Source organism: Cydia amplana, chromosome 22 (genome assembly GCF_948474715.1).
Source record: "Cydia amplana chromosome 22, ilCydAmpl1.1, whole genome shotgun sequence".
NCBI classification, from domain to species: domain Eukaryota; kingdom Metazoa; phylum Arthropoda; class Insecta; order Lepidoptera; family Tortricidae; genus Cydia; species Cydia amplana.
The window spans coordinates 4664715-4689472 of NC_086090.1; the positions used below are offsets into that span (position 1 = coordinate 4664715).

The following is a 24758-nucleotide window of genomic DNA, read 5'->3' on the forward strand; positions in this document are numbered from 1 at the left end:
TAAATTTAAACATACACCTAAAATAGCACAACATTATTTCTACACGCAAGGAATCCTGCGCAAAACACTGAAACATTTCGAACCGGTTTCCGATCCTTTGTCATCTTAAAGTTCTTAAACACGTCCAAAGGTTACTTTAGTATACAATAGCATTCAGAAAAGTAATAAAATAAATTTAAAGAACGTTCAGAATAAGCCCTTAACTTACTGGAAACAATACTTCAATTCACGACCACGTCTGGGTTATTTATATAATTAAAAGACAAAAGAAAAACAAGAATTTTAAATTTAAACTCGGAACTCACTTTTATATTGATCCCAGAAACGGTTTTCCCAGCGTCAACGGTCATTTTCAAAAATGGAACGTTTTAAATATTAGCAGTTGGATATTTTTTAATTCGCTCGGCCTATGGCGTCCGCGCCACAACTCGCGGGGCTGAAACTGAAATTGTGACGCCTAAAATAGAAGGTGCGCGTTCCCCTCGGTTTCCTTATACGCTAGAAAGAGTAGAAAGTGATAAATAGCCATCGATAAAGTTGTCTATACATTATCGCTGATCGCGAGATGGCGTGGATGTGGGTAGCGTTTATTTGTGGAAGCAGTGAAGTTTGAAATTAGAACGTTGTGCGAACTGTCAAATGATCAAAGAGCGGGATTTATGTACAATCTGTTTCAGGCAGAGGAAGTTTATTTTTATAGGCTTACTTATTAGTTTATAGCTATAATCGTTCAGGAACCCTTGAAGCTAAAAGATAAACTAGAAATAGTTGAAAGTCATGAATCTCAACAGTCTAGAACTATACCTTAAAAATACTGACAAAATTTCTAAACATCAATGTAATGTCACATAGATTTTTTTAACGGGAAAAAGTGATCCCAAGCATTGCGTAACCATTGTTTATAACGGAACGTAAACAGAATAGCAATGATGAAGAAAACGCAAGGTGATTGGCATCATGGAGGCCGATTCTTGTTTGTCAATTTGCAATTTGATATGGTTTTCATCTCATTTCGATCCTTGAGTCATGTTATCAGATGGCCTACCGCGCACTACAAAATTTAAATTTCGTTGTCACCATTATTACTTATGCTTATACTAGCGACCCGCCCCGGCTTCGAAGGGATAGTTCAACTTATTTACACAAAACCTTTACAAATTATACACCTAAACCTTCCTCAAGAATCACTCTATTGATAGGTGAAAACCGCTTGAAAATCCGTTCAGTAGTTTTTGAGTTTACATACAGACAGACAGACCCGGCAGGGGACTTTGTTTTATAATATGTGTTGATATTGATTGATTAGAGCGATAGAGAGGCAGATCTGGGGGACCTAAGATGGGTGGGTAAGTTTTATTTATTAATTTTATTAGTTTTAATTTATTTAGTTTATACTTAATTTTAATATTATAGCTGGTCAACCAAATCTTGTCAGTAAAAAAAGGCGCGAAATTCAAATTTTCTATGGGACGATATCCCTTCGCGCCTACATTTTTCAAATTTGCCGCCTTTTTCTACTGTCAAGATCTGGTTGACCAAGTATAGTTTATAAGTTTTGTTTATGCAATAAAGAATGTACCTAGAGAGGCAGATAATGAACTTACTTACGGTTGGGAAATGCCTTATAAGACGACTCTTGACGGCATTTCGTCAGCACCTGATTGGTGCTCCGATCAAAATAAGATAAAACCGTGGCAAACAGAATTGGCTCACCTCACATCCAGAAAAACAAGACCAGGGGAAACGCGCGAAAACTACTTTCATCGGTTTTCTTTTTAAATTGACAAGCCATAGATCGTACATGTTACTGGCTGGTAAGAAGCGATATAATGTAATCGCGTGAGAGTTGCTTCTTGTATGTTGGGTTTATTGACTTACTTGCGAATTATTATTAGCGTGAATTTCAGAAATAGAGTTATGAGGTGTAAACAATGTTAGTTTTATTTTTAATCTGATGACTAGTCCGTAGATTGTAGAAGTAGTCCATAGTTTGTGTAGTGAACTGTGGATTTGTGGAATGAGTTGTCGACTGCGGTATTTCCGGACCGATACGACCTTCAGCCCTTCAAGAAAAGAGCGTACTTCCGGCTGGCAACGCATTAGCAAAATAGCAACCCCTCTGGTGTTACGGGTGTCCATGGGCAGCGGTAATCGCTTACCATCAGACGGTTCGTCTGGTCGTTTGCCTCATAAAAAAGGTACTGGCTGGTAAGAAGCAATATAAATAAAATAAATAAATAAATATTATAGGACATTATTACACAAATTGCTAAGCCCCACGGTAAGCTCAAGAAAGCTTGTGTTGTGGGTACTCGGACAACGATATATATAATATACAAATACTTAAATACATAGAAAACAACCATGACTCAGGAACAAATATCTGTGCTCATCGCACAAATAAATGCCCTTACTGGGATTCGAACCCAGGACCGCGGCTTCACAGGCAGGGTCACTACCCACTAGGCCAGACCGGTCGGTCAAATGTAATCGCGTGTGAGTTGGTTCTTGTGTTGAGTTTATTGACTTATAATTATAGGCACCAACATATTGTTTGAAAGGTAATATGTATACCTATACATACCTTCACCTACGCATAAGTTCGTGATATTATAAATAGATTTATGAGGTGCTGGAACAACACGGATAATTAGGTATGTTATTGGAGTAGGTATGTTTTGGTAAGAGATATTTTTATACTGAGATAACAAAGCTCTTCTAAACCAGAGATGTTTTTATTTCACCCGCCAAAATAAACACTTTCAAGGTAACGGCAAAGTCAAAGACCAAAATCACAACCAAAATAATGATTTATTTGGTGTTATTCGGGGTTCTATTATAGGAGATGACAATTTTACGCTGCGTGGTGAACGATACGGTAGTCTTAGTCTCTCTCTCTATCTCCATATTAGTGCGACAGAGACATAGGCGTAGCGTAAGCGATTGGCATCTTGGCTAAGCACCCTAAGTACTTTTGAGTCTGTCTCGTCGTAGTTTCTAGAGTCCATCTAAGGTAACTTTGCACCGACATGCACAGAACAAAGTGAGGAAGTGTAATTAGAAACGTCATATTTTCATATAAATTTGACATTAATGTTGACATCGCATTTCAAATGCCATGCAGACTTAGCTTGGCCCGACTCTAGGTACCAAACTTATGTATGTACATACTCGTTTTACATTTAAGTATGTAGAATAAACGACCTGCTTCTATCCTGACCAAGTTGGTCTGTGGGGCCAAGGCTCCGAAAAACGCCCGACATGTTGAAAACGACATTTAACCCGGCTGTTATGTTGTACAGAGGCTTATCCTCCTAAGGCCCAACGAAAAATTGAGTATGTACGTATGTCAGTCCGGCCCGTAGTCCTACCAGTAGTACTATTGTTTTATACTCATTCCCACCCAAGTACTTAAAAGACTTTTTTAAATGTTATTGTATTTATACAGCATCTTGTACAGCACTTTGATTTTTTTTACGAACTTGTTAAAGGGCTTACAGACAAAACAAAACAGTCCTTTAGAAGTTCGTACACGCCAATTTCGATAAGCGAAAAATTTGAAATGGGTTTTCTATTAAGTCCTACTGGTAGGACCGTGGTACGCTATGACTACACAATTGTTGTAGGAGCTGGGTTTGAATAAGAAAGTTAATAAGTACCATGGGTAGGACCTTGGGCCTTAGGAGGTTATACCAATGGCAATGATTAAATATGCCCCATTGACGTCCGTAGACTGATGGGAACGAACATTTTCGACTCAAATGGGTCCTAAATTGTGGTTTTATGTTTTCAAAATTACGGGCGTTTTTCCAAGCCTTGGGCACTAGGTGGGTTGATCAAAAATAGCTACCATTGGTTTTCCTCATACCATATTTCGAAACCCCTGCATTTCCTGCATAAACCCAAACATTTCTCGCCTTGTCTTTAGTAATCGAGCCGACAAAATATTTGTTCAGCTAAAAGCTTTGTTGTATAATGTTTCTCCTTTCCTTTTCTATAGGACACTTATTATAAACGATGGCTTATATATTTCTTCCCTTATTTAACTAGTTACTTTTAATGGAACTTAACCACTTTGCGATTATACAACAAAAATACTTGTTTTCGCTAAAGAACTGGATATTATACTGTCCTAGGAAACCTAGGACCTAGGTTAAAGTTCTCAGCATATTTGAAATATAATTAAAATTTACATAAATAATTATTTTATGGTTGTACTACATATTGTGCAATCAAGATGAAATACATAAATAACTAAATAAACGATAATATTACAACATAAATAACATAATACGAAGGCCGCAAAGATTTTCCAAAAAAAGAAAACACATTTCTACCTAAATTTTGGGTCTTTCATAAAAGGCTGCTCTGCAAACATATTTTCGCGCACTTCGTGCGTTTTGCAAGATATGTTTGCACGGTACAAGTTATTACGCAATGCATATGTAATTTCATTGTGAATACACCAAGGGCACAAGACAGAGGTTTAACACAAAGGTTTAGCTACGACCAATTTAACAAACCTCCGTAACTTGGTCGTATTTTGCTTTACGACACAGAAAAAGGTATCTACTAATGCGCTCATAAGCAACACAAATGGGTCACTTGTGAAGTTTTCCCATACAATTCATACAAAGAAAAAAAAACATCAAAAAGTATAAAATACTAATGACCCGCCCCGGCTTCGCACGGGTTAACAAATTATACATGACACCGTAAGATTGTGAACCCGTTAGTTTATAATCTAACGTAGGTTAGGTTAGATTTGATCTAGGTATTAAAAAAAACCGCATCAAAATCTGTTGCGTAGTTTTAAAGATCTAAGCATACATACAGACAGATAGACAGGGAAGCGACTTTATTTTATGTAGTGAAGTGAAGTAAGTACCTACATCTAACTGCAAATATTACCTATATCTAAGATGAAATGCCAGTATAATAACAAATCAATTTTTTTGGAGTTCGAATGCCGCTTCTTTTTTTAAACCAGTATCAGTAGCTTCCTTCCCCATTATGGTCAATAAACGATTTAATGCCACTATTAACTTAACCTTTAAAAGTAGTCGTTAACCCGATTATTTATATTTAAATTTAAAAGCAGCAGTAAAGTAAATTGTACGTATGTCAATGAACTTCGATAATGCGTCGATGTTTTTAGTAAGGATGGTATTCCATCTGTCCAATATCTTGATGCAATGTGTATTTGCGTCTCACATTTTGCTTGGTGAGAGAGTGAGACGCAATGCACATTGGACCAAGATATTAGACAGATGGAATACCACCATTAGACACATTTGGGCAGGCATCTTAAAATGCGAAGTCAGAAATTAATTCAGATTCAGATTCAGATTCAGATCTTTTATTTATAAACATAAAGTAAGTTTACACGTCAATATCTTAAAACTAGAAAACTATTTTATATAATTTATGACTAGGCATATAATTTATAAGTGAGTGCAACGATCCCTTTGGAGAAACTCGTTTATACTATAGCATGCTAACTCAATGAGCATGTTTTTAAGTTTTTTGATGAATATGGCATCACTAGACGAATTTTGAATGTCCACAGGGACACGGTTATACAGGTTAGGTCCGGCAACTTCGAGCATCGCGCGGGCCTTTGCTAGTCGTCGACGGGGTGCTACTAGAAGGTGTTGTCTGCGTGATAGTCTTTTATTCCTGTCACCGTACGTTTTATAATTGTGTAGGTTGGTCCGAACATATTTACAGGCAGTTAAGATAAAGACGCAGGGCAAAGTCAGGATTCGATGTTTCCTAAATAGGTCCTGAGCCGGGTGATCAGTAGGCTTTCGATCGATGATGCGCAACGCTCTTTTTTGCAATTTGAACAGTCTATCCCGGCCAGCGGATGCCGCCCAGAGATCGACACCCTGTATTAGAATGGAGTGAAAATAGCCAAAATAGGCTTTTTTATTTTATTTTAATCTGTTTGGGTAAGGGTAAGACGAACAACAAGGCAAGAAAACTTTATGGAATCAAAACGTACCAAATAAACTGTTATTCCTTACTCCTACCCCTTAAACAAACTGTTAGGTATAATAAAAAATTGAAAATTATTTTATTTTCCCCGAATTATATTGATTTAGCTACAAAAACGTAAAAAACGTTATACAAATAAACAAAATTACTTTTCTCGTTTTTTAGGGTTCCGTACCCAAAGGGTAAAAACGGGACCCTATTACTAAGACTCCGCTGTCCGTCCGTCCGTCTGTCACCAGGCTGTATCTCACGAACCGTGATAGCTAGACAGTTGAAATTTTCACAGATGATGTATTTCTGTTGCCGCTATAACAACAAATACTAAAAACAGAATAAAATAAAGATTTAAGTGGGGCTCCCATACAACAAACGTGATTTTTGACCGAAGTTAAGCAACGTCGGGCGGGGTCAGCACTTGGATGGGTGACCGTTTTTTTGCTTGTTTTGCTCTATTTTTTGTTGATGGTGCGGAACCCTCCGTGCGCGAGTCCGACTTGCACTTGGCCGGTTTTTCAACTTCTTCGCCTCAATTTGATGAAAGTCAAATTTAATGTTATTTAAGTAAGTTATAAAAGTAAACAATCGGCAGTAAAGATGAAACACTCTTATCAATCTTATCTAATCGAGGCTTTAAGGTTGTACACTATGTATTAGGTAATCTTGATAGGGTTTTGGCACTATGATATTTATTTATCAACTTGAAATTGTCGTACGATGCATTATCCTGCCAGACCTGCAAGGTAATACGCTATTTTCACATTCCGATCTTATCCATTCTCTCAAGACGGCCCAAGGCCCAACTAACGGAGTCTGTGAGCTTGATCTTAGGTTCATGCATCAGTACGGTTACCATCAGTTTGTCACTGACATAAACGCCGTCGAGAACGTAATTTACTTTCTATACATCCCGTTTGCACTAATATGCGAGTGCGAGCGAGATGTATAGAAAGTAAATTACGTTCTGGTCTTTAATTTCACGGTTCCTAAGGATCCTGTAGGATCCCAGGTATCGCTGGAGTGATATGGTGGAGGCGGATCTCCGCGAAATCCGAGTCAACAATTGGCTAGAAGTAACGCAGGACTAGGGTTACCAGATCCAAATTTTCCTGACGCTCGTATCGGGGGTCAAGCCGTATGTGATATCTATGTATGCTTGATAAGTAAATTTGAATAATGTACCTTTTTAGGTACATATTGTTAATTCACTAAAATTCCTGACATTTTCGTATTCCGGCCGCATTCCTGACAAACGGCCAAAATTTTTGACATGTCAGGAAAATTCCTGACGTCTGGTACCCTACGCAGGACCGAGAAAAGTGGCGCTGTCTTGTGTCGGAGGCCAAGTATTATTTTAGGACTAGCGACCCGCCCCGGCTTCGCACGGGTTAACAAATTATACATAAACCTTCCTCTTGAATCACTCTATCTATTTAAAAAAAACCGTATCAAAATCCGTTGCGTAGTTTAAACATCTAAGCATACATAGGGACAGGCAGCGGGAAGCGACTTTGTTTTTAACCGCCTTCAAAAAAAAAGGAGGTTCTCAGTTTGACCCGTATGTATGTATGTATGTATGTATGTATGAATGTATGTATGTATGTATATTTGTTCGCGATTATCTCGCGTTTGGCTGAACCGATTTTGATGCGGTTTTCAGAAAAGTGTTTCTTACATTCTGGAGAAGGTTTTAGTATACATAGATCTGAGCTGATGCTGAACCCTGGCTGTACCTAGTGGAACTCAGGTTTGGTGCAACATAGGCTCACGCTGTTTTGGTCATCCGACACGTCTTGACGAGCACTTGGGAGAGCAGTACCCAAGATAGGGCTGATGCTGAACCCTGGATGTACCTAGTGGAACTCGGGATGTACCTAGTGGAACTCAGGTTTGGTGCAACATAGGCCCACGCTGTTTTGGTCATCCGTCTCATCTTGATGAGCACTTGGGAGAGCAGTATCCAAGATAGAGCTGATGCTGAACCCTGGCTGTACCTAGTGGAACTCAGGTTTGGGGCAACATAGGCTCACGCTGTTTTGGTCATCCGACACGCCTTGATGAGCACTTGGGAGAGCAGTACCCAAGATAGGGCTGATGCTGAACCCTGGATGTACCTAGTGGAACTCGGGATGTACCTAGTGGAACTCAGGTTTGGTGCAACATAGGCCCACGCTGTTTTGGTCATCCGTCTCATCTTGATGAGCACTTGGGAGAGCAGTATCCAAGATAGAGCTGATGCTGAACCCTGGCTGTACCTAGTGGAACTCAGGTTTGGTGCAACATAGGCCAACGCTATTTTGGCTATCCGTCACATCTTGATGAGCACTTGGGAGAGCAGTACCCAAGATAGAGCTGATGCACCAAACCACCCTGGCTGGCAGGGTTCACCCTGGCTGTACCTAGTGGAACTCAAGTTTGGTGCAACATAGGCCCACGCTATTTTGGTCATCCGTCACATCTTGATGAGCACTTGGGAGAGCAGTACCCAAGATAGAACTGATGCTGAACCCTGGCTGTACCTAGTGGAACTCAGGTTTGGTGCAACATAGGCCAACGCTATTTTGGCTATCCGTCACATCTTGATGAGCACTTGGGAGAGCAGTACCCAAGATAGAGCTGATGCACCAAACCACCCTGGCTGGCAGGGTTCACCCTGGCTGTACCTAGTGGAACTCAAGTTTGGTGCAACATAGGCCCACGCTATTTTGGTCATCCGTCACATCTTGATGAGCACTTGGGAGAGCAGTACCCAAGATAGAGCTGATGCTGAACCCTTGTTGTACCTAGTGGAACTTATGTTTGGTGCAACATAGGCACACTTTGTTTTGGTTAACCGACTTGTCGTCGTTTGCCTATGTTGCAGAGGTCCACTAGGTGGGTCGATGAACTTTTTTCTAACTGCCTTTAAAAAAAGGACGTTCTCAGTTTGACCCGTATGTATGTACGTATGTATGTGTATGTATGTTTGTTCGTGATTATCTCGCGTTTGGCTGAACCGATTTTGATGCGGTTTTCAGAAAAGGGTTTGTTACATTCTGGAGAAGGTTTTAGTGTACAGTACATGGATGGTTTGAAAAACCAATTGGACCCGGTAGGTGGCCATGCTATCGGTATTCGGTATACCTACCAACAAATTTATGTTGCTAAAACCGATTTAGATAAAATAGTGGGAGTGGGAGTCGGACTCGGACTGGGACTGGGAATGGGAGTGGGAGTGGGAGCAATATACATACAAATCGTTTAGCACCAAAACGTCATATTATGTTGTGTCGCGATTATCATCGAGTTAGGCCATCACCAACATTAGTAGACTAAATAGAGAGCCTAACAAACTAGTATTTTAGCCCAAAACCTAAAATAAATGAAGTACCTACCTATCACTTAAAAGTAAAAAATAAAATAAAATAAATAAAAAATAATTAAAAAATTAAAAATAAACAAAAATAAAACCAAAATAAAATTACTTAATATAATATCTTTTTAAAAAAAAGGGAACCGCCTTCAAAAAACCAACCCACTGAAAAGTACAAAATAATTTTTATATGGCACCCCTTTACGTGTCCAGTCCCTATCCCACGGCGTAAAGCAAATTTTTGCCAAAAAGTAATTAATACCTAATAATAAGAAAATTAATAATCACCCGGGTAATTACTTAGTTTTTGAAGGCGGTGCCAAACCAACAAAAACAGTCTTTACTACCAATCAGAAAAACAATACGAGTACGTAGTACTTAACCTACAAGAACTAAATTAATGAGTAAACTAAGTATGTATTTATAATGCAAGTAAGTGCAGCGTTCTTCGTTGTATAAAATATCGGTTCTCAAAAATTTTGGTTTGGCACCGACTTCAAAAACTAAGTAATTACCCGGATGATTATTAATTTTCTTATTAATAGGTATTAATTACTTTTTGGCAAAAATTTGCTTTACGCCGTGGGATAGGGACTGGACACGTAAAGGGGTGCCATATAAAAATTATTTTGTACTTTTCAGTGGGTTGGTTTTTTGAAGGCGGTTCCCTTTTTTTTAAAAAGATATTATATTATATACTATGTAGTGATGCTAAGCCAATGGTAATAATTTATTAGTACGTGTACGACCCGTACGACATTACTATGTGCATGTATGATTTTTTTAAACGAACATAGTCGGCTTTATTCCGAAACTATTAAGATTTTGTCCAGTCATCGGGAGTGGCCCACTAATGTTATCTTATCTTACGTTTGAACTGTTTGAATAGTGATGAGAATTAGGCCGAAAGTGACGAAACACGCTAAGCACAAAAAGTATACACCTAACGCCAGTAAATATTATTGTTTTGTTATAAATAAGTTAGTTTTTTTCTGATCTTTCAAAGCTTTCTCAACCCCTTAGACAATTCGAAAACTACTTCTTACAGATGTCATCCAGTTCCAGTCAGTGTACTTTTACGGTAGATGTCGCTAGGTGTCAAAAACGACGTGTAAAAAAATGTTGGATATGGATATGATGGAAATTGAAATATACATCTGAATCGGTTAAGTTCCAAGCGAGTTCGAATTTCGTCCAAGGCGATCAGTTTTTCTAAATATTATTGCAAAAATTCAATTAAGTTTTTGGTGATACTTAAGTGATACCAAATGGATAATAGTAGCGGGCAAAATTACCAAAAAGCGCTTACTTATAATCGATGCAACTAATACATATATGATTCACTATACCAAATTTAGTTCAGAAACGCATTTGCATAGGTAGTTAAAGCCAGACATTTGAAGGAATTTCCTTGATGACGTCACTCCCCTTCTAAGTGTCGTGCCATTAGGGACACCCATATGTAGGTATATATATTGTACATAATACATATGTAAAACAATTAGAATATGACATATACTGTAGAACGCGAACTGTAGAGATATTAGGGTAATTCGTCAGTAACTGGCCACCTGCTAGTAACTGGCCAGCCTAAACTAAAAAAAAATTATTCTATTCACCTATAAACAAAATTATTTTTAGTATAAGGTGGCTAGTTATTGAAGGCTGCTTATACTAAAATGAATTCTGTTTATAGGTGAATAGAATCATTTTTAGTTTAGGGTGGCCAGTTACTGGAGAATTACCCTATAAACAGGGCCGGATTAAGCATGTCGGGGCCCCTAGGCAGTGCAATGCTCGGGGCCCCCTTAGGCCCTTACAGTCAATTCTGCATACATAATGTTCATTTTTCAGTTCAGGGAAGTAAGTTTGTGGTTTTAATTTCAACCTTCAGGTGTCGGTTGAGCCGATCCGAACATGCCAAGCGATGTCTTTTTCGCTCTTATTGCGTGGACATAAAGCTTTTTTCTATCAGTTTTTGCCGATTCCTTTTTGCGTCAAGTGTGGGGAGAGCCCTTTTTTTCTCAATAGGTAGTTAAATATTGTGCGAGGCTGAACAGCGATTGTCCGACCATAATACCATACGCCGAGCCACATGATTAAAATTAACGTAATAATAAAGATATTCCATAGGTTTAAATTCCTATTCATTCACCAGTCAAGTTAGCATGTAAGTACAGGGTCAACCAGAAAAGCAGCAAAAAAACGCGAGCGCAGCGAGCGCGAAATTTTTTGTTAAAAAATTGTGAATGCGTGTTAAAAAGGCCGGGCCGGGCCTAAAAATCCGAAGTTCCACAGTGAGCAGAGCTTTCATGCGAGGTCAAAGCCGTGCTCCAGGATAAGCTCAGCTAGAGCACAGATGCCAACCAATGTCCATTGTATTAAAAAGCGAGGCCGCAGGCCGAGCTTGGCGCAGCGAGGCCAAAGGCTAAGCTGAAGAAGAGGATATTTGGAAGACAAACCAAAAATGGAGGTAAAAAGTGAGGCTGAAGGTCGAGCTCAGCAATCTCCACATTACTTAACAAGCCCGAAGCATACTTATAATCAGCGAGGTGAGCTTTCATGCGAGGCAAAAGGCCAAGCTTCTTAAATCAATGTTTATATTTGTTAAAAAACGACGCCGAAGGTCGAACTGTAAGAAAGCAGCGCTCTGACACGAACCAATCGTCAAATGTTACTCGACAATAATATGTGCAAGAGTTATTCGGAGATGAGGTATTAGGCCCTCGGGAGCCTGAAAATCGAGCTCGATATTACAGACTTTAAATCTATAAAATAACATAATTTACATAATCATCTAATGATTGTGTATCTGAGAAACTGATATTGGACATTAAGTAGGTATTAGGTATAAACATTTAAGTACAATAAAAACAATATTTATGAATTTTGGCCATATGAAACAAATATTGTTTTTGGCGCGCGCGGGGCCGCCGGGGCCCCCTAGCCGAGGCGGGGCCCCCTATCCGAGGCGGGGCCCATAGGCAGTTGCCTACTCTGACTTAGGGTTAATCCGGCCCTGCCTATAAAGTGTCATTCTTTGGAACTTGCCAACTATTGAAACAAACCGCAAACAAAACAAATTTTAAAATTTAATTCAGGCACAAGGCCCATATTACATATATTTTTTAGTAACAATATGTGCTTTAAATAATGTTATTTGCCTTAAATTTGCATTGATTCTTGGATTATGTAAATCTCATATCATCATCATCAGACTTATACAAATACCTACATAAATAATTTAATTCAATGTGCACAGCCCAAAGTAAATATACAACGAAAACTATTGTACAGTCACCACACGGGATTGTTACGCCATTTAGGGTCCTAGCTATGGAATGTCCAATTTAGCTAGAACCCTAAATGGCGTAACAATCACGGATCGTGACTGTACCTATAGTTCGTACATTGTTAACTAAATTTTCTATACCTATTATTGAACGAGTAATGTAATGAGCACCAGAAAACGGCTCTAAAGGTTTCGATAAAAATTACGGATTTGAATTAAAAGACAAAAGAAATTGAAGAAATCGATCTTACTAGTTGTTGAGAAAATTCGTATTCGTCGTCACTGACAGCCATATTCGAAGTTTAAGATACGTCAAATATAAGGTATTGAAACGATATATTAGATCGCATATGTCAGTGACATTCAAACAAGTGTCAAAAGTGACGCATTTGTTTGAAGAAACGTCACTTTTGACACTTGTTTGACACTGACATATCCGATCCATATAGTTTCAATATTTTTCTATCACGTAGGATTTATTTACAAACAAGATATATACAGTGGTATTACTAAAAAAAATTAATACCTAGCTTCAAGCTAAAATAGGCCACTTTCAATATCTTATATTTGACGTATCTTAAAGTTCGAATATGGTTGTTTAGTCAGAAAGTCATAGGATCTTGTCTATTACAGTCAAATAAAGTTTCTGTTTATTAGGTACAATATGTAAATAAATAACTGGCTTGTTACATAACACACAGAATGAAAATAACAAATTCATAATCAAACTCTGCGGAATTAAGAACCGTGAATAAGTGCAAAGTGCAACTAAGTAACTCTACCTACAAGCACAGAACAGCTTACTTAATACCAACTTGTATGTTTGTTACGCTCTTCTGCCGTAGGTCGGAAATGTACACTAAATTCTAACCCCACGTTCCGAGAACGCGTGAACGGTTAAACTCGTTCCCACTTGACGGTTGGTGAACAGTCAATATATTAACCAGTGTTTTGACTTAGGGGTATTTCTTATGCATGCATATATACCTACATATAATGAACATTAACAGTCATTCAAGTAAAGTAAATTTATATTGAAATTCGATTAGGAAAACACTTATCGTTCAAATTTTGCATATAATTCATTTGTAGCGCTTGTACAGGTGTATTTTATACGTAGGTTTCATTTTTATTCTACTTTGTAAAATATTAAACCTTACTACAAAAATATACCAACTGAAAAACTACACGATGCCTCGGCCGAGAGAGGGGCCGAATATTCGGTATTCGACCAAAACCACTATTCGGGGCATCTATTATACTCGATTCGGACAAAAGGTGCGCCTGGCGTTCGTTGGCTCGTTGGGTTGACCATATTCGAAAAATTGCGGGTCGTTTCTGGATGAGATTAGCCCAGGACCGGGATAAGTGGCGTAGGTATACACGAAGACAGGCATAGGCCCAGCGGGCGCAGCATGGTTCCATTTTTATCGCCTGTCACTATGCCCATCACTCTCGCACTTACATACTTATTAGAATGTGACAGGCATGACAAGCTATAAAAATGCGACCGTGCTGTTGCCGCAGCAGTAAGCGATAAAAATTAATAAGCTGATATAATGATGCATGATGAGTTATTATACTGTAAAACTCTGATTGTGTATTTTGTGGTTAGAACGCATTTAAACGCTCGCATAAATCATTATTTATGGGTGATTGTGTACAGGGGAAGACGTCCCCTTCTTAGAATAGACAGCTAGGGCTCCAGTTTCCGTTTCAATATGACGGTATCAGATTATAGGATCATGGTGATCATTAGAGGGGACATTATAATACAGATAGTCCTAATAATACTTTTAGCTGAAAAGTGATATCAAAAATCTATATAAACACTTACTGCTTTGCCCACTTAGGTAGTATTCTAATACCTATTCTAACTAAAACAAGATTCATACAGTGAACTAATATTTTACAAGGGTAATTTCCAAAACGGTCAAGTGCAGACGGTTCATGGTATGGAAGGTTAAGAAAGATGGATATGTAGCGTTCCACGGGAAAATATACGTACCTTATGGCAGTTATGGCGGTTGTTATTCACGACGCTCCTATATAACAAACACGCTGCTATCTACGTAACCGCCAACTGCCATAAGGTACGTTTAACATGCAGTATGACGTCACATACCTATGAGGAGCGCTGCCAATGGTGCTATAGAAAAAGACCCCGAATACTAGCCGAGCTCAGCGGCTGTATTTCGATACTTGAGATACTGCACTATAGTTTATTTGTTTATAGGTATCGTGGATTTACTTCTTCTGTTACTCATACGAGTTGCACCTACGAAACCGTTTAAAACGCTTTCGTCACGTTCAAGTGTGAAATCACAAAACTCTGCATCTATTTGCGTTTCTCTCGCTGCATATATCTGCCAAATAATTATTTGTGCCAACATGTTTCACATGTTTGAGGGACTGAATTCTTTAGGTTATGATTTTAGAGGTCACTACATAGTATAAAACAAAGTCGCTTCCCGCTGTCTGTCTGTCTGTCTGTATGTATGCTTAGATCTTTAAAACTACGCAACGGATTTTGATGCGTTTTTTTACTATGTATAATTTGTTAACCCGTGCGAAGCCGGGGCGGGTCGCTAGTGGTTTATAAAAGCTATGTCTATATATTTTACATTACATTATATGTATTATGCTAATAAAGTAATTTATGCCAATAATATGAATGTGTTTAAGCGATATAAATGCGAAAGTGACTGCTGTTTTTTTACGGTTAAACTACTAAACCGATTTTGATGAAGCTTGTAAAAGGCTTTGGGGATAGATAGATGCTACTTTTGGAAATTCTGGGACAGAAACAGCTGAAATGACACAAAATTTAGGTAAATGTATATTCATCCTAAAAATTAGGTCAATACCTAAGTATTAAAAAGTTTATTCAATAAAAGTCAATATAAAAATACAAATACAAAAAACAATAACTTAAGCCTAAATAGGGTTAGGTTAGGTTAGGTTGTGTTTATTTGCTTGTCTGTAAATACCATGTCGACGTGTTTTAAAAGTGCCTTTGTGGCCTATTTGCTGAATAAATGTTTATGTTTGATGTTAGGTAAATTAGCTATTTAAGCTAATTAAATGTACCTAATTTTATTTCATATCATATAAATATGTACTCTTGTCTACTACCACTGCCACTATCGTTGTCAACTTGGTATCGTTGATACGTTACATCTTACAACGTAATCGTTTGATACACGTATGTAAGTTCGTCGTAGGAACAAATGTCTAGGAGCATTTGCTAATAAAACCGACCTTGAATTAGATTACTGTTTCCAGTGCCTAGCCAAATTAAACGTCTAATTATTCATCGTCATCATTTGAGCCATTTATTTTTACGCCCTGAGTTGTTCATCCCGGTTTAACCTTTCGTCTGTTTCGTTGGTATCCTGACCCCTTTTAGGGTTCCGTGCCTCAAAAGGAAACCCTTTTAGGATCACTCCTGCGTCTGTCTGTTTGTCCCACAGGTCCAACCACTCCCCGCCTCCTTTATCTCCGAATCTACCGGGTCAACACAAAATATGTAGTTTTTTTACCTATAGGTAGATGACAGGAAAACCTGTTAGAAATGTGCAGTCAAGCGTGAGTCGGACTTAATGTACGGAACCTTTGGAACGCGAGTCAGACTCGCACTAGGCCGGTTTTTTTATTTAATTTCATCATTTTTGCATATTTTTTTAAATAGGTAATGATGTTTAAGGTTCTGTGCCCAAAGGGTAAAACTAAAAACCGGACCCTAACTAAGACTCCTCTTTCCGTCGTCTGTCCGTCCGTCTGTCTGTCTGTCACCAGGCTGTATCTCATGAACCGTGATAGCTAGACAATTGAAATTTTCACGGATGATGACCTATTTTTGTTGCCGCTATAACAACAAATACTAAAAAGTACGGAACCCTCGGTGGGCGAGTCCGACTCGCACTTCTCCGGTTTTTTCCTCTATACCTACGGCGTGACTGAGGTTTGAGATGTTAGAATAACTAATACGTGTTTATTTGTCTAAAAAACACCAGTAAACTATTCTACTTTATAACTTATTTTAGTATCCCAGGCTCCCATGAGCCGTGGCAAAAATGCCGGGACAACGCGAGGAAGATGATGATTATTTAACTGTCGGAACGGTTAGATACTAGTGTATATGAAACGCACACTCGACGTCACGTTCAAATTAACTTCTCCTTCTACATTTAGTTATAATTAAACAATATATATATATATTTTTTTAGTATCTATAGTATTGTAGCACATCATATCCAATATTGGCAATATTACCAATAAGCCGCTAAATTTAGGTCTTGAAAGATTCAAGTGGCTGTCAGTCAAAGCGTTCAGAAAACACCATAAACACATGCAAGCCATTCTAGCAAGTTTAGACTCTATGCCAATGCTATAAGACCGAGACATAATGCAGAGAAGGAGAAAACAGATCACCAGGTATAGAATTATGGATGGTGCTAGACGATGTGGCCGTGAGTTTATTGATTTTTGTTTAAATATAAAACAATACAATAAAAACGAAAATGTATGTAACTTTATTAATGCATGTACGTTTCTCAGATGTAGCATTACCACGACTGCCTTATCAGTGTCAAACTGATACCTAGCGTCTGTGATACGTCAATTATTTTTCACCTCAGCAGCACGAACAAGGGTACTTTGATTCTTAAAAACAGTGAGCAAAATGCGATTTTGCTCACTGAGTGAGACAAAATGACATTCAAGTGACCTTTATAGTCAAATGTCATTTCAACTTGCGGGGTCTAATACAAGTTCGAAATACTTGGGTTCTATTATCTTTGTCCCTTTCACACTGTTAGCAAAAAGAAACAGACAAAAAAAAGTTAAAACAACATTCAACGGTATATTCACGATTTATAATAGACCCCGAAAAACTTCAGACCGCATCGTTCCAAACCACGTTCGAGTATGAATTCTTAATAATTAATTAATAAAAATAAAGTTTAAGATTTTATAAAAACTGATAAAATACTATATTTTTTGGTATTTTATTGTACAATTAAAATAATGAACTCAAAAAATACACAGTACAACACGCAAAATTAATTATTTTACTTTTAAGAGTTTCTACCATAGTTGGCAAATAGTACATCTCCGCAATTCGGACCGTATCTTACAAAGATTTTTTTTACAAAAAAAAAGTTGTCGATTGAAGTGTCAGTTGAAGTTTGTTATTTCCATATTATTTTACTGAAATTTATTATGTATTACGTTTTGTTTTTGTGTTCCATTGCGGTAATTAAACTTAATTGTTTGTAGCCTACAAATTGTAGGTATATCTTAAGAAAACATGAGTGCAGGTATTAAGTGATGAAGAAGGATTACATTTTTCAAGTAGTCTAATAGGTATGTTCTCACTGCTCAGGTGAAAAATGTTGTGTACTACACGAGTTCAAAGTTATTTACATCTCGTGCGCTTTTGAGTCCCTTACTACGCTCAAGATTCTAAATTAGATTCACTCGCTACGCTCGTGAATCTATTATAGAATCTTTCGCTTGCACGGGACTCAAAATAAGCACTCGAAGAAATATCAAACTTTGATCTCTTGTTGTACAAATAACTATTTCTAAAGATAAACACATTTAAGTCAACAGATGGCGTTGTTAATGTTCATTATCTTTTGTTGTACATACACAATTTTTTTCACTCCTATCCTATACTACATGTCATCTTAAAAACATTACGCTTTAGTTCGCAAAGGAAATACTCGCTAACTATATGCGAAGTTTCCTTACTTTAGCCAAACAAGTCCGCTTCAAAAACAGCGTATTTGCCTTTACATTTCTTTAAAACAACAACATTTTGAACTTCATAAGTCTGAGTCTGAGTATATGCAAAGCACGTTCAAATAGCGTATTCTGTGCGCAGTCGGGTTTCCGCATTGGACTAATTTGGATTTACTGTGTCTATAATGAAAGCCTAGTAACCTATTTATTGGTCTTCGGATCTACCTGGGGGCTTAACCAAGAGATCAATATCAATCACTTAAAGAAAACAGCAATCGAATCTTAAATAATGTACCTACTTATGTGTCGTGGTCGACCATTTCATGATGTGGCAATCATTTCATGAAATGATGGGTTGGCCATTGACTCATTTATTCATAAAGCCAATTTACATGTCAAAATAAAATTAGAATTACAATTAAAATTAAAACTGAGATCCAAATTAAAATTAAATATACAATTATAATTAAAAACAAAAACTTATTCACACTTAAGGTTCCGTCACACAGGAGCGTTTTCCGGGCGGGGCGTGAGCGGGGCGCGCCGCTTTTACATATAAAACGCTCACGCCCCGCCCGGAAAACGCGCCTGTGTGATGGAACCTTTAACCTAACCATATCATGAAGTGAACAATTATATAATAGCATTTCGAATTCATTCATAAAGTGGCCATGTAATTTTGCGGCTGAGTGTACAGCATATAATTTTTTTGCTTTTTTCTTTAAAACCAACGACGCAGAACACATGTAAAATTGCAGAATATTATTTATTTTAATTGCACATAAAAGTTAGGCCTTAAGGCATTCTTTGCCAGTCAACCATAGAGCGAAACTGCAACCTGTCACGATATGAATAAACATAATATATAAAAGTGAATCTTACTCGTCTTGTTTTAGTCGTCTTCTCGTCTTCTTTCTGACGGTATGACTGAATCTTTTAAAAAATACCCATAGGTACCTAAGTACCTATAGGGCGGTCAATCAGTCATCACTTGGTCTATTAAGATGATATTGACATACCTATCGTCATTTTTCCTATTCAATCGGGATTATCGTAGTAGGTATCAAGAATTACAGTAAGAATAAAATTTATCCCGAAGTGGTAAAATAATTTACAGTACAACTTGGTATAATTTGGTGCTATTTACAACCCCAGTGCGGTAACTATAGCATTATACGTGAGTATGTGGAAAATTTATGTACTACTGTAAAACATTGTACAATACAAGTGCGAAAAGCAATTCGCAACTCGGGTCGATTTAAAACACTCTTTTCGGCCAATCGTTGCGAATCTCCTACTTTTCGCACTTGTATCGTAATATACTATTTATTGAGCCTACGCGCAAAGGATTTTTCTAGCAACTTTTCTATCTTTTGACTCTCTTATTTGCTCATTGCTTCCTTAAGTACCTTTGTGTGTTCACTTTCCGTCCATGACTTCACGTTTCCGGCGAAAGCCATCGTTAAACGAAATGTTGGAGCTTGGAGCTATTCTGTTTTACTATTTAACAAACTAAACAATGTAACTGAACCGAAACGTCATAAAACAACCGTACGAAGTAGGTTCATAAGTTGTTTTAAATAGTTGACAGTAGACATAAATGGTTCGAGTACTTACAGTTGCAGTACTTATTGGAAACATTGCAAGGGAAAGTCAGAGAAACTGACATTGTTTGTGACAGTAATTTAAATTTAGAATGTCGTAAAACTGTACTTACTAGCTGTAATTTGGATTTAAGAGGTTTGACCATGCCAAGCTAAGTACCAGTACAGTATACATGGCTAATGTTGCCGTCATTAGAACTTGCGAACTATGTAAACAAACAATGTAACTTTGTTTTGTGTGTGAGTCAGAGGGTCAGCGAGGGTTAGACTTAGGGCTTGCAATCCGGATATCCGTTTTATCCGGATATCCGTCCTATTTACTATCCGGATTTAGATGAAGTAGATATCCGGATAAAACGAATAATTCGAATACTAAAATTTTAAAGAAAACTATTTTAAAAACGTGGAAAGTTATAATGGTAATCACGTTGTCGGTTGATTTTATTTATTAGAATACATTTTTACGTTATAAAAACTGTTTATTTCAATATTATTGCCGACTACTCCCTTATTTTTTTTTGATAATTGAGATATTCTTATGCACATCGACCTAGCTCCGTAGAAGTAACTTTGAATGTACTCGTACCGTGTTCTTGTTAAACGTGATGCGCTGTCATTATTGTTAGCGTCCGAATACATTATTAACAAAGTGCGAACAGAACCAAAATGAGTCCAACGGAGGAGGACTTCGGTTTAATGTATTGAACTGCCGAACGAAATGCAGTAGGGTTTAGCAGATACGATGAAGAAGGTTTTAGCATTTTCTATTTGCATAAATTTGTAATGAAAACCTTGATTGACTTTAAATGCAATGTAAAATCTCAACAAGAAAAGACTATTCTTACAGTTAGAAGATATTCGATTCTCTAAATATTACCAAAACCTAGTGGTTTTGATAAAAACCTTGGCAGTCCAAGAAATGAATTTTACAGCGCAGACTGCCAATATTAAATGGAGGGTTGAAGTATCGGTATACCCTAGTAAATTATTACAAATATAGTTTGTGTCACCTGTTCGAAAAACCATATCTAATCTAATCAAGTAATTAAACTTAAAGGTTGTACTTATAAGAAATCTTTGCCGAAACTATAATTTTTAGTTTTTGGTGAGTATAATTTCATTTTGCCATTATCACGTCACGTGGCAACTCAACACAGTCATGCGTAGGTATTAAATTAACTGAACTAACCTAACCTCACGGTTACACCAGCTATATATTTGCATTTGCACATCAACTTAACCATTTGGACGCCAATGGCCGATATATCCGCACCGAAGATAGGTTCAACGCCAAAGACCGATTAATCGGTCACATACCACAGAGTAACATAGACCTACGCGCATATGCATAAAGTTCAATTTCAGTTTTGACATTTCGGTGACGTGGCGTCAGCATGACAGCTTTTTTGTGTTTGAAACGGCGTCGAAAAGGTTAAAAGCATCGATAAAATGGTAGAATGCCAAAAAATTGCTTAATACTTGCTGCTACGCAGCCTTGTGTACTTGTACACTTTTTATTAAGTTCGTGTGAGTTTTATTAAATAAAAAGTAAGTATTCGAATTATCCGTTTTATCCGGATAGTAAAATACTAAATATTCGAAATATCCGGATACGAAAAATGGGCGGATATTGCAAGCCCTAGTTAGACTAGGTTACCTACACTTTTGCTGATTTGAACTGAAATTGCTGAATATTTTTTTACAGACCAGTTAAACCATAGGTACCTTTTGTTTAACCAGGACGCAAATTGATCAAAATGATCTAAACAGGCTTCAATAAAGCTGTGGGTGTGGACAAAATAATACCTAGTTACTTCTGCTGCTGACTGTGCTCATTCATAGTAGGTAACTACTGTACTGTGTGCTACTGTGCTAATTATAGGTAGGTAGTATTTTTTTCAAAAATAGCCTTTAGGTGCCCAATCGACAATGTCAAGTGTTCAACCTACGCCTCTTATCAAGATATCGCCGCGCCCATTATTATTCATAGTGTTTTGTGCGAGTCAAGGCCAAAATGCCGGCCGGCATAAACAATTTAAAATTGGTACAAAAAATCTTATTGGTAACAAGCTTCTCCATAAGTACTTTTAGAAAAATACCTACTTACTATAGTAACGGATTGTAGCACTTCTGTTGTAGGTTCACTTCTGCTCATCTTAAATCCCTTAGTTACTGCGCATGTCACGTTTGGATGTATGTATATTGTATATCCTGGGTGAATATAGGCATAGTATTGAGGTCAAGAACCGACACAGAGAAATTGCGAAAGGTTCATCTTCCGTGAACGATTTCCTTAGTTATTTAGTAACAAATTCAAGCACCTAATCTGTTATTAAGTATAATTGAAGTAATAAATTATCAGTATTTTACGACCTACCTTCTATGTTTGTTAAACCGATAATTTTATCAATGTTAAATATGAATACGTCGATAAGTCAGCTAGTAAATATTAAATACCTACTAAAAGTGTTCATTAGAATGTAATGAGTTCATAAATTAACGTTTTAAACAGCGAAAACCCGGTGGTGAATCTATTTATAATTATAAGCTAAGCGTTTTCGCAACAGTCAACCTAATTTTTGATAAAATAGGTCAGTAGCATCACTAAAAAACTCTAAAATATTTTAGTTATTGACAGGGAAACTAGTTTTATACGATTTAATAATGAAGAAACTATAAAATTTAATTAAAACCGGTAAATTTGTCGTGATTTTTATCGTTACAAAAGCCGAAAACAACAGGTGCTTGGACTTACCTGTAAATGTATGGGGACCTTCTTAACGGGAGCAGTGGCCATTTTCAACAAATCCAATCAGTGCACAACACAAAAGTTTATTTATAAATCGCGTGTAGGCGAGATTACACTTATTTTATACGCTTCAACGTACGGTACACTGTCGACAACGAAACGAAACGCCTACTGATTAAAAAAATTCATTGAGTTTACTATATCCCTTCCACCGCGCAAGCGTAGTAAAGTCGTTGCGTGCCGTTGGCGGAATACAAAACAAACAATTGGTCCGCTCATTCTTATCAGTTCATAGCAGTTCCGCGCTATTCTAGTAGATGGCGCTATTTAACACACATTGTATGAAATACTTTTAAAATAATCAATTAGTAACATAAGATGTGCTTTATGATTTTATTTAAACTTAATTTCATAAGAAGATATTTAGATCGTTACGTGTTTAATCATTTTGTAAAAATCAGTTAACGCGGCGCACCATATTAAAGGCGTCCTAACTTCAACAGTTAACCATAGATGGCGTAATTTTCAAAGTTCAATCAATCATTACTTTGCGCTCTAGCTTTCCACCTTCCACCAAAACATCCCATGAACCAACCATGAGTTGGTCGCCTGTTATATTTCGCGCTAATTTTTCCTAAGTGTACAAAAATATATTTAATTTAATTTATAATTCGTTTAAGAAGTGAAGTGAAGTGTATGAAGATTTACCATCGATGCCCTCTCTACACTTGAAGCCAGGATTAACGGTAAGCCTGAAAATCACATTATTCGTATGATAAAATAAAATAGACAGTTTACATTATTCCGTCATTCGTATTAGAAGATTCGTATCATCTTTAGTCAATAAACAAACAGCGAAGCCGTTCTATTTTTTCCTAAAGCTTTAAAATTAGATTGTATAGTCTACTTGTGCCCAGTCGCTCAATATGTTTGCGATTTTACCGGGCTATAGATAGGATTTATTAATTTAATTGCTGTCATTTTTCTTTGTTTCCACATGAGTGGAGTGTGTACAATTGGGATGAATACTTGCTTCCCATTCTCCCATTAGATGCCTATAGTGCAAATAGGTACTGCTGTAAATCTAGGACTTTCCTCCTAGTCCTAGAACCAATTAAGTGTTTGATCTGTTAACAATTTTAGATTATTTAGAAGTCAAAATATATATTATTTATTTATTTAAACTTTATTGCGCAGTAAAAAAGTTGTACAAAAGGCGAACTTAATGCCAGAAGGCATTCTCTACCAGTTAATCTTAAGTTCTTTGTTTGATTTATTTGTAGGCTTGATTTCGCTGCTGTTTTTTAAACATATGGGGCATTATCTATGAAAAGGGACCTTATTGTCGATGGCGCTTACGCCGCACAGCGTTGGGCGGCATTGTATTTATATCGGAGCATCGTAACCGCCATCGACAATAAGGTCCCTTTTTATAGATAACGTCACATATTATGATTATAACAAATATTAATATTTATATTAAATGTGCCTTACTGACTGCTTCGTATTTTAGCTGCCCGAAAAATAAGAAGCCAAATAATTTACCACATAATAATTTTTAAGAAAAAAAAACCGACTTCTATGCGGCCCGGTGAAAGATTATTGTAGATGGTGCGCTATGTAGAAAAGGAGGTAAAACCACCCACTTTTCTAGTAGCATTTCGTTTCTGTAAGGCTCGCAGTTCTAACCTAATCTAACCCACTTTTGTTCGGTTCTGTGAGGATAGCAGTTCAAACCTAACCTAACCCACTTAACGGCGCATGCGGTGCGGTGTACGGGGGTTTGAGCGGGAGGGGTTTGGCCTCATCATACTTTATACCTACGTTTTATGGTAGGTAATCATAGTAGTTTGTTTAGTTTAGGTATCATAGTGGTTTTCCGGGTCAAGGTCCGGGTCTGTGTCCGAGTTAGATATGAGCGCCGCGCCGGCGCGCCGCCGCCGCCGACAAAATTTTCGCGCCGCCGCCGCCGACGCTGCGCTATCGGCGTGGCATCGGCGTGACCTTGGTAGTTAC

The 24758-nt window shown here is 37.5% G+C and overlaps 1 protein-coding gene across 1 annotated transcript in view; it reads right to left on the reverse strand.

Moving 5' to 3' along the window:
* The window catches only part of LOC134658504 (dihydropyrimidinase-like), a 58652-nt gene extending 35621 nt beyond the window's left edge, over nucleotides 1-23031 (reverse strand). The window contains exon 1 of the mRNA XM_063514190.1: nucleotides 22749-23031. Within this exon, the coding sequence (XP_063370260.1) occupies nucleotides 22749-22790 (42 nt within the window). The 5' untranslated portion in view covers nucleotides 22791-23031. The remainder of the gene's footprint in view (nucleotides 1-22748) is intronic.
* Nucleotides 23032-24758: the final 1727 nt, after the last annotated feature.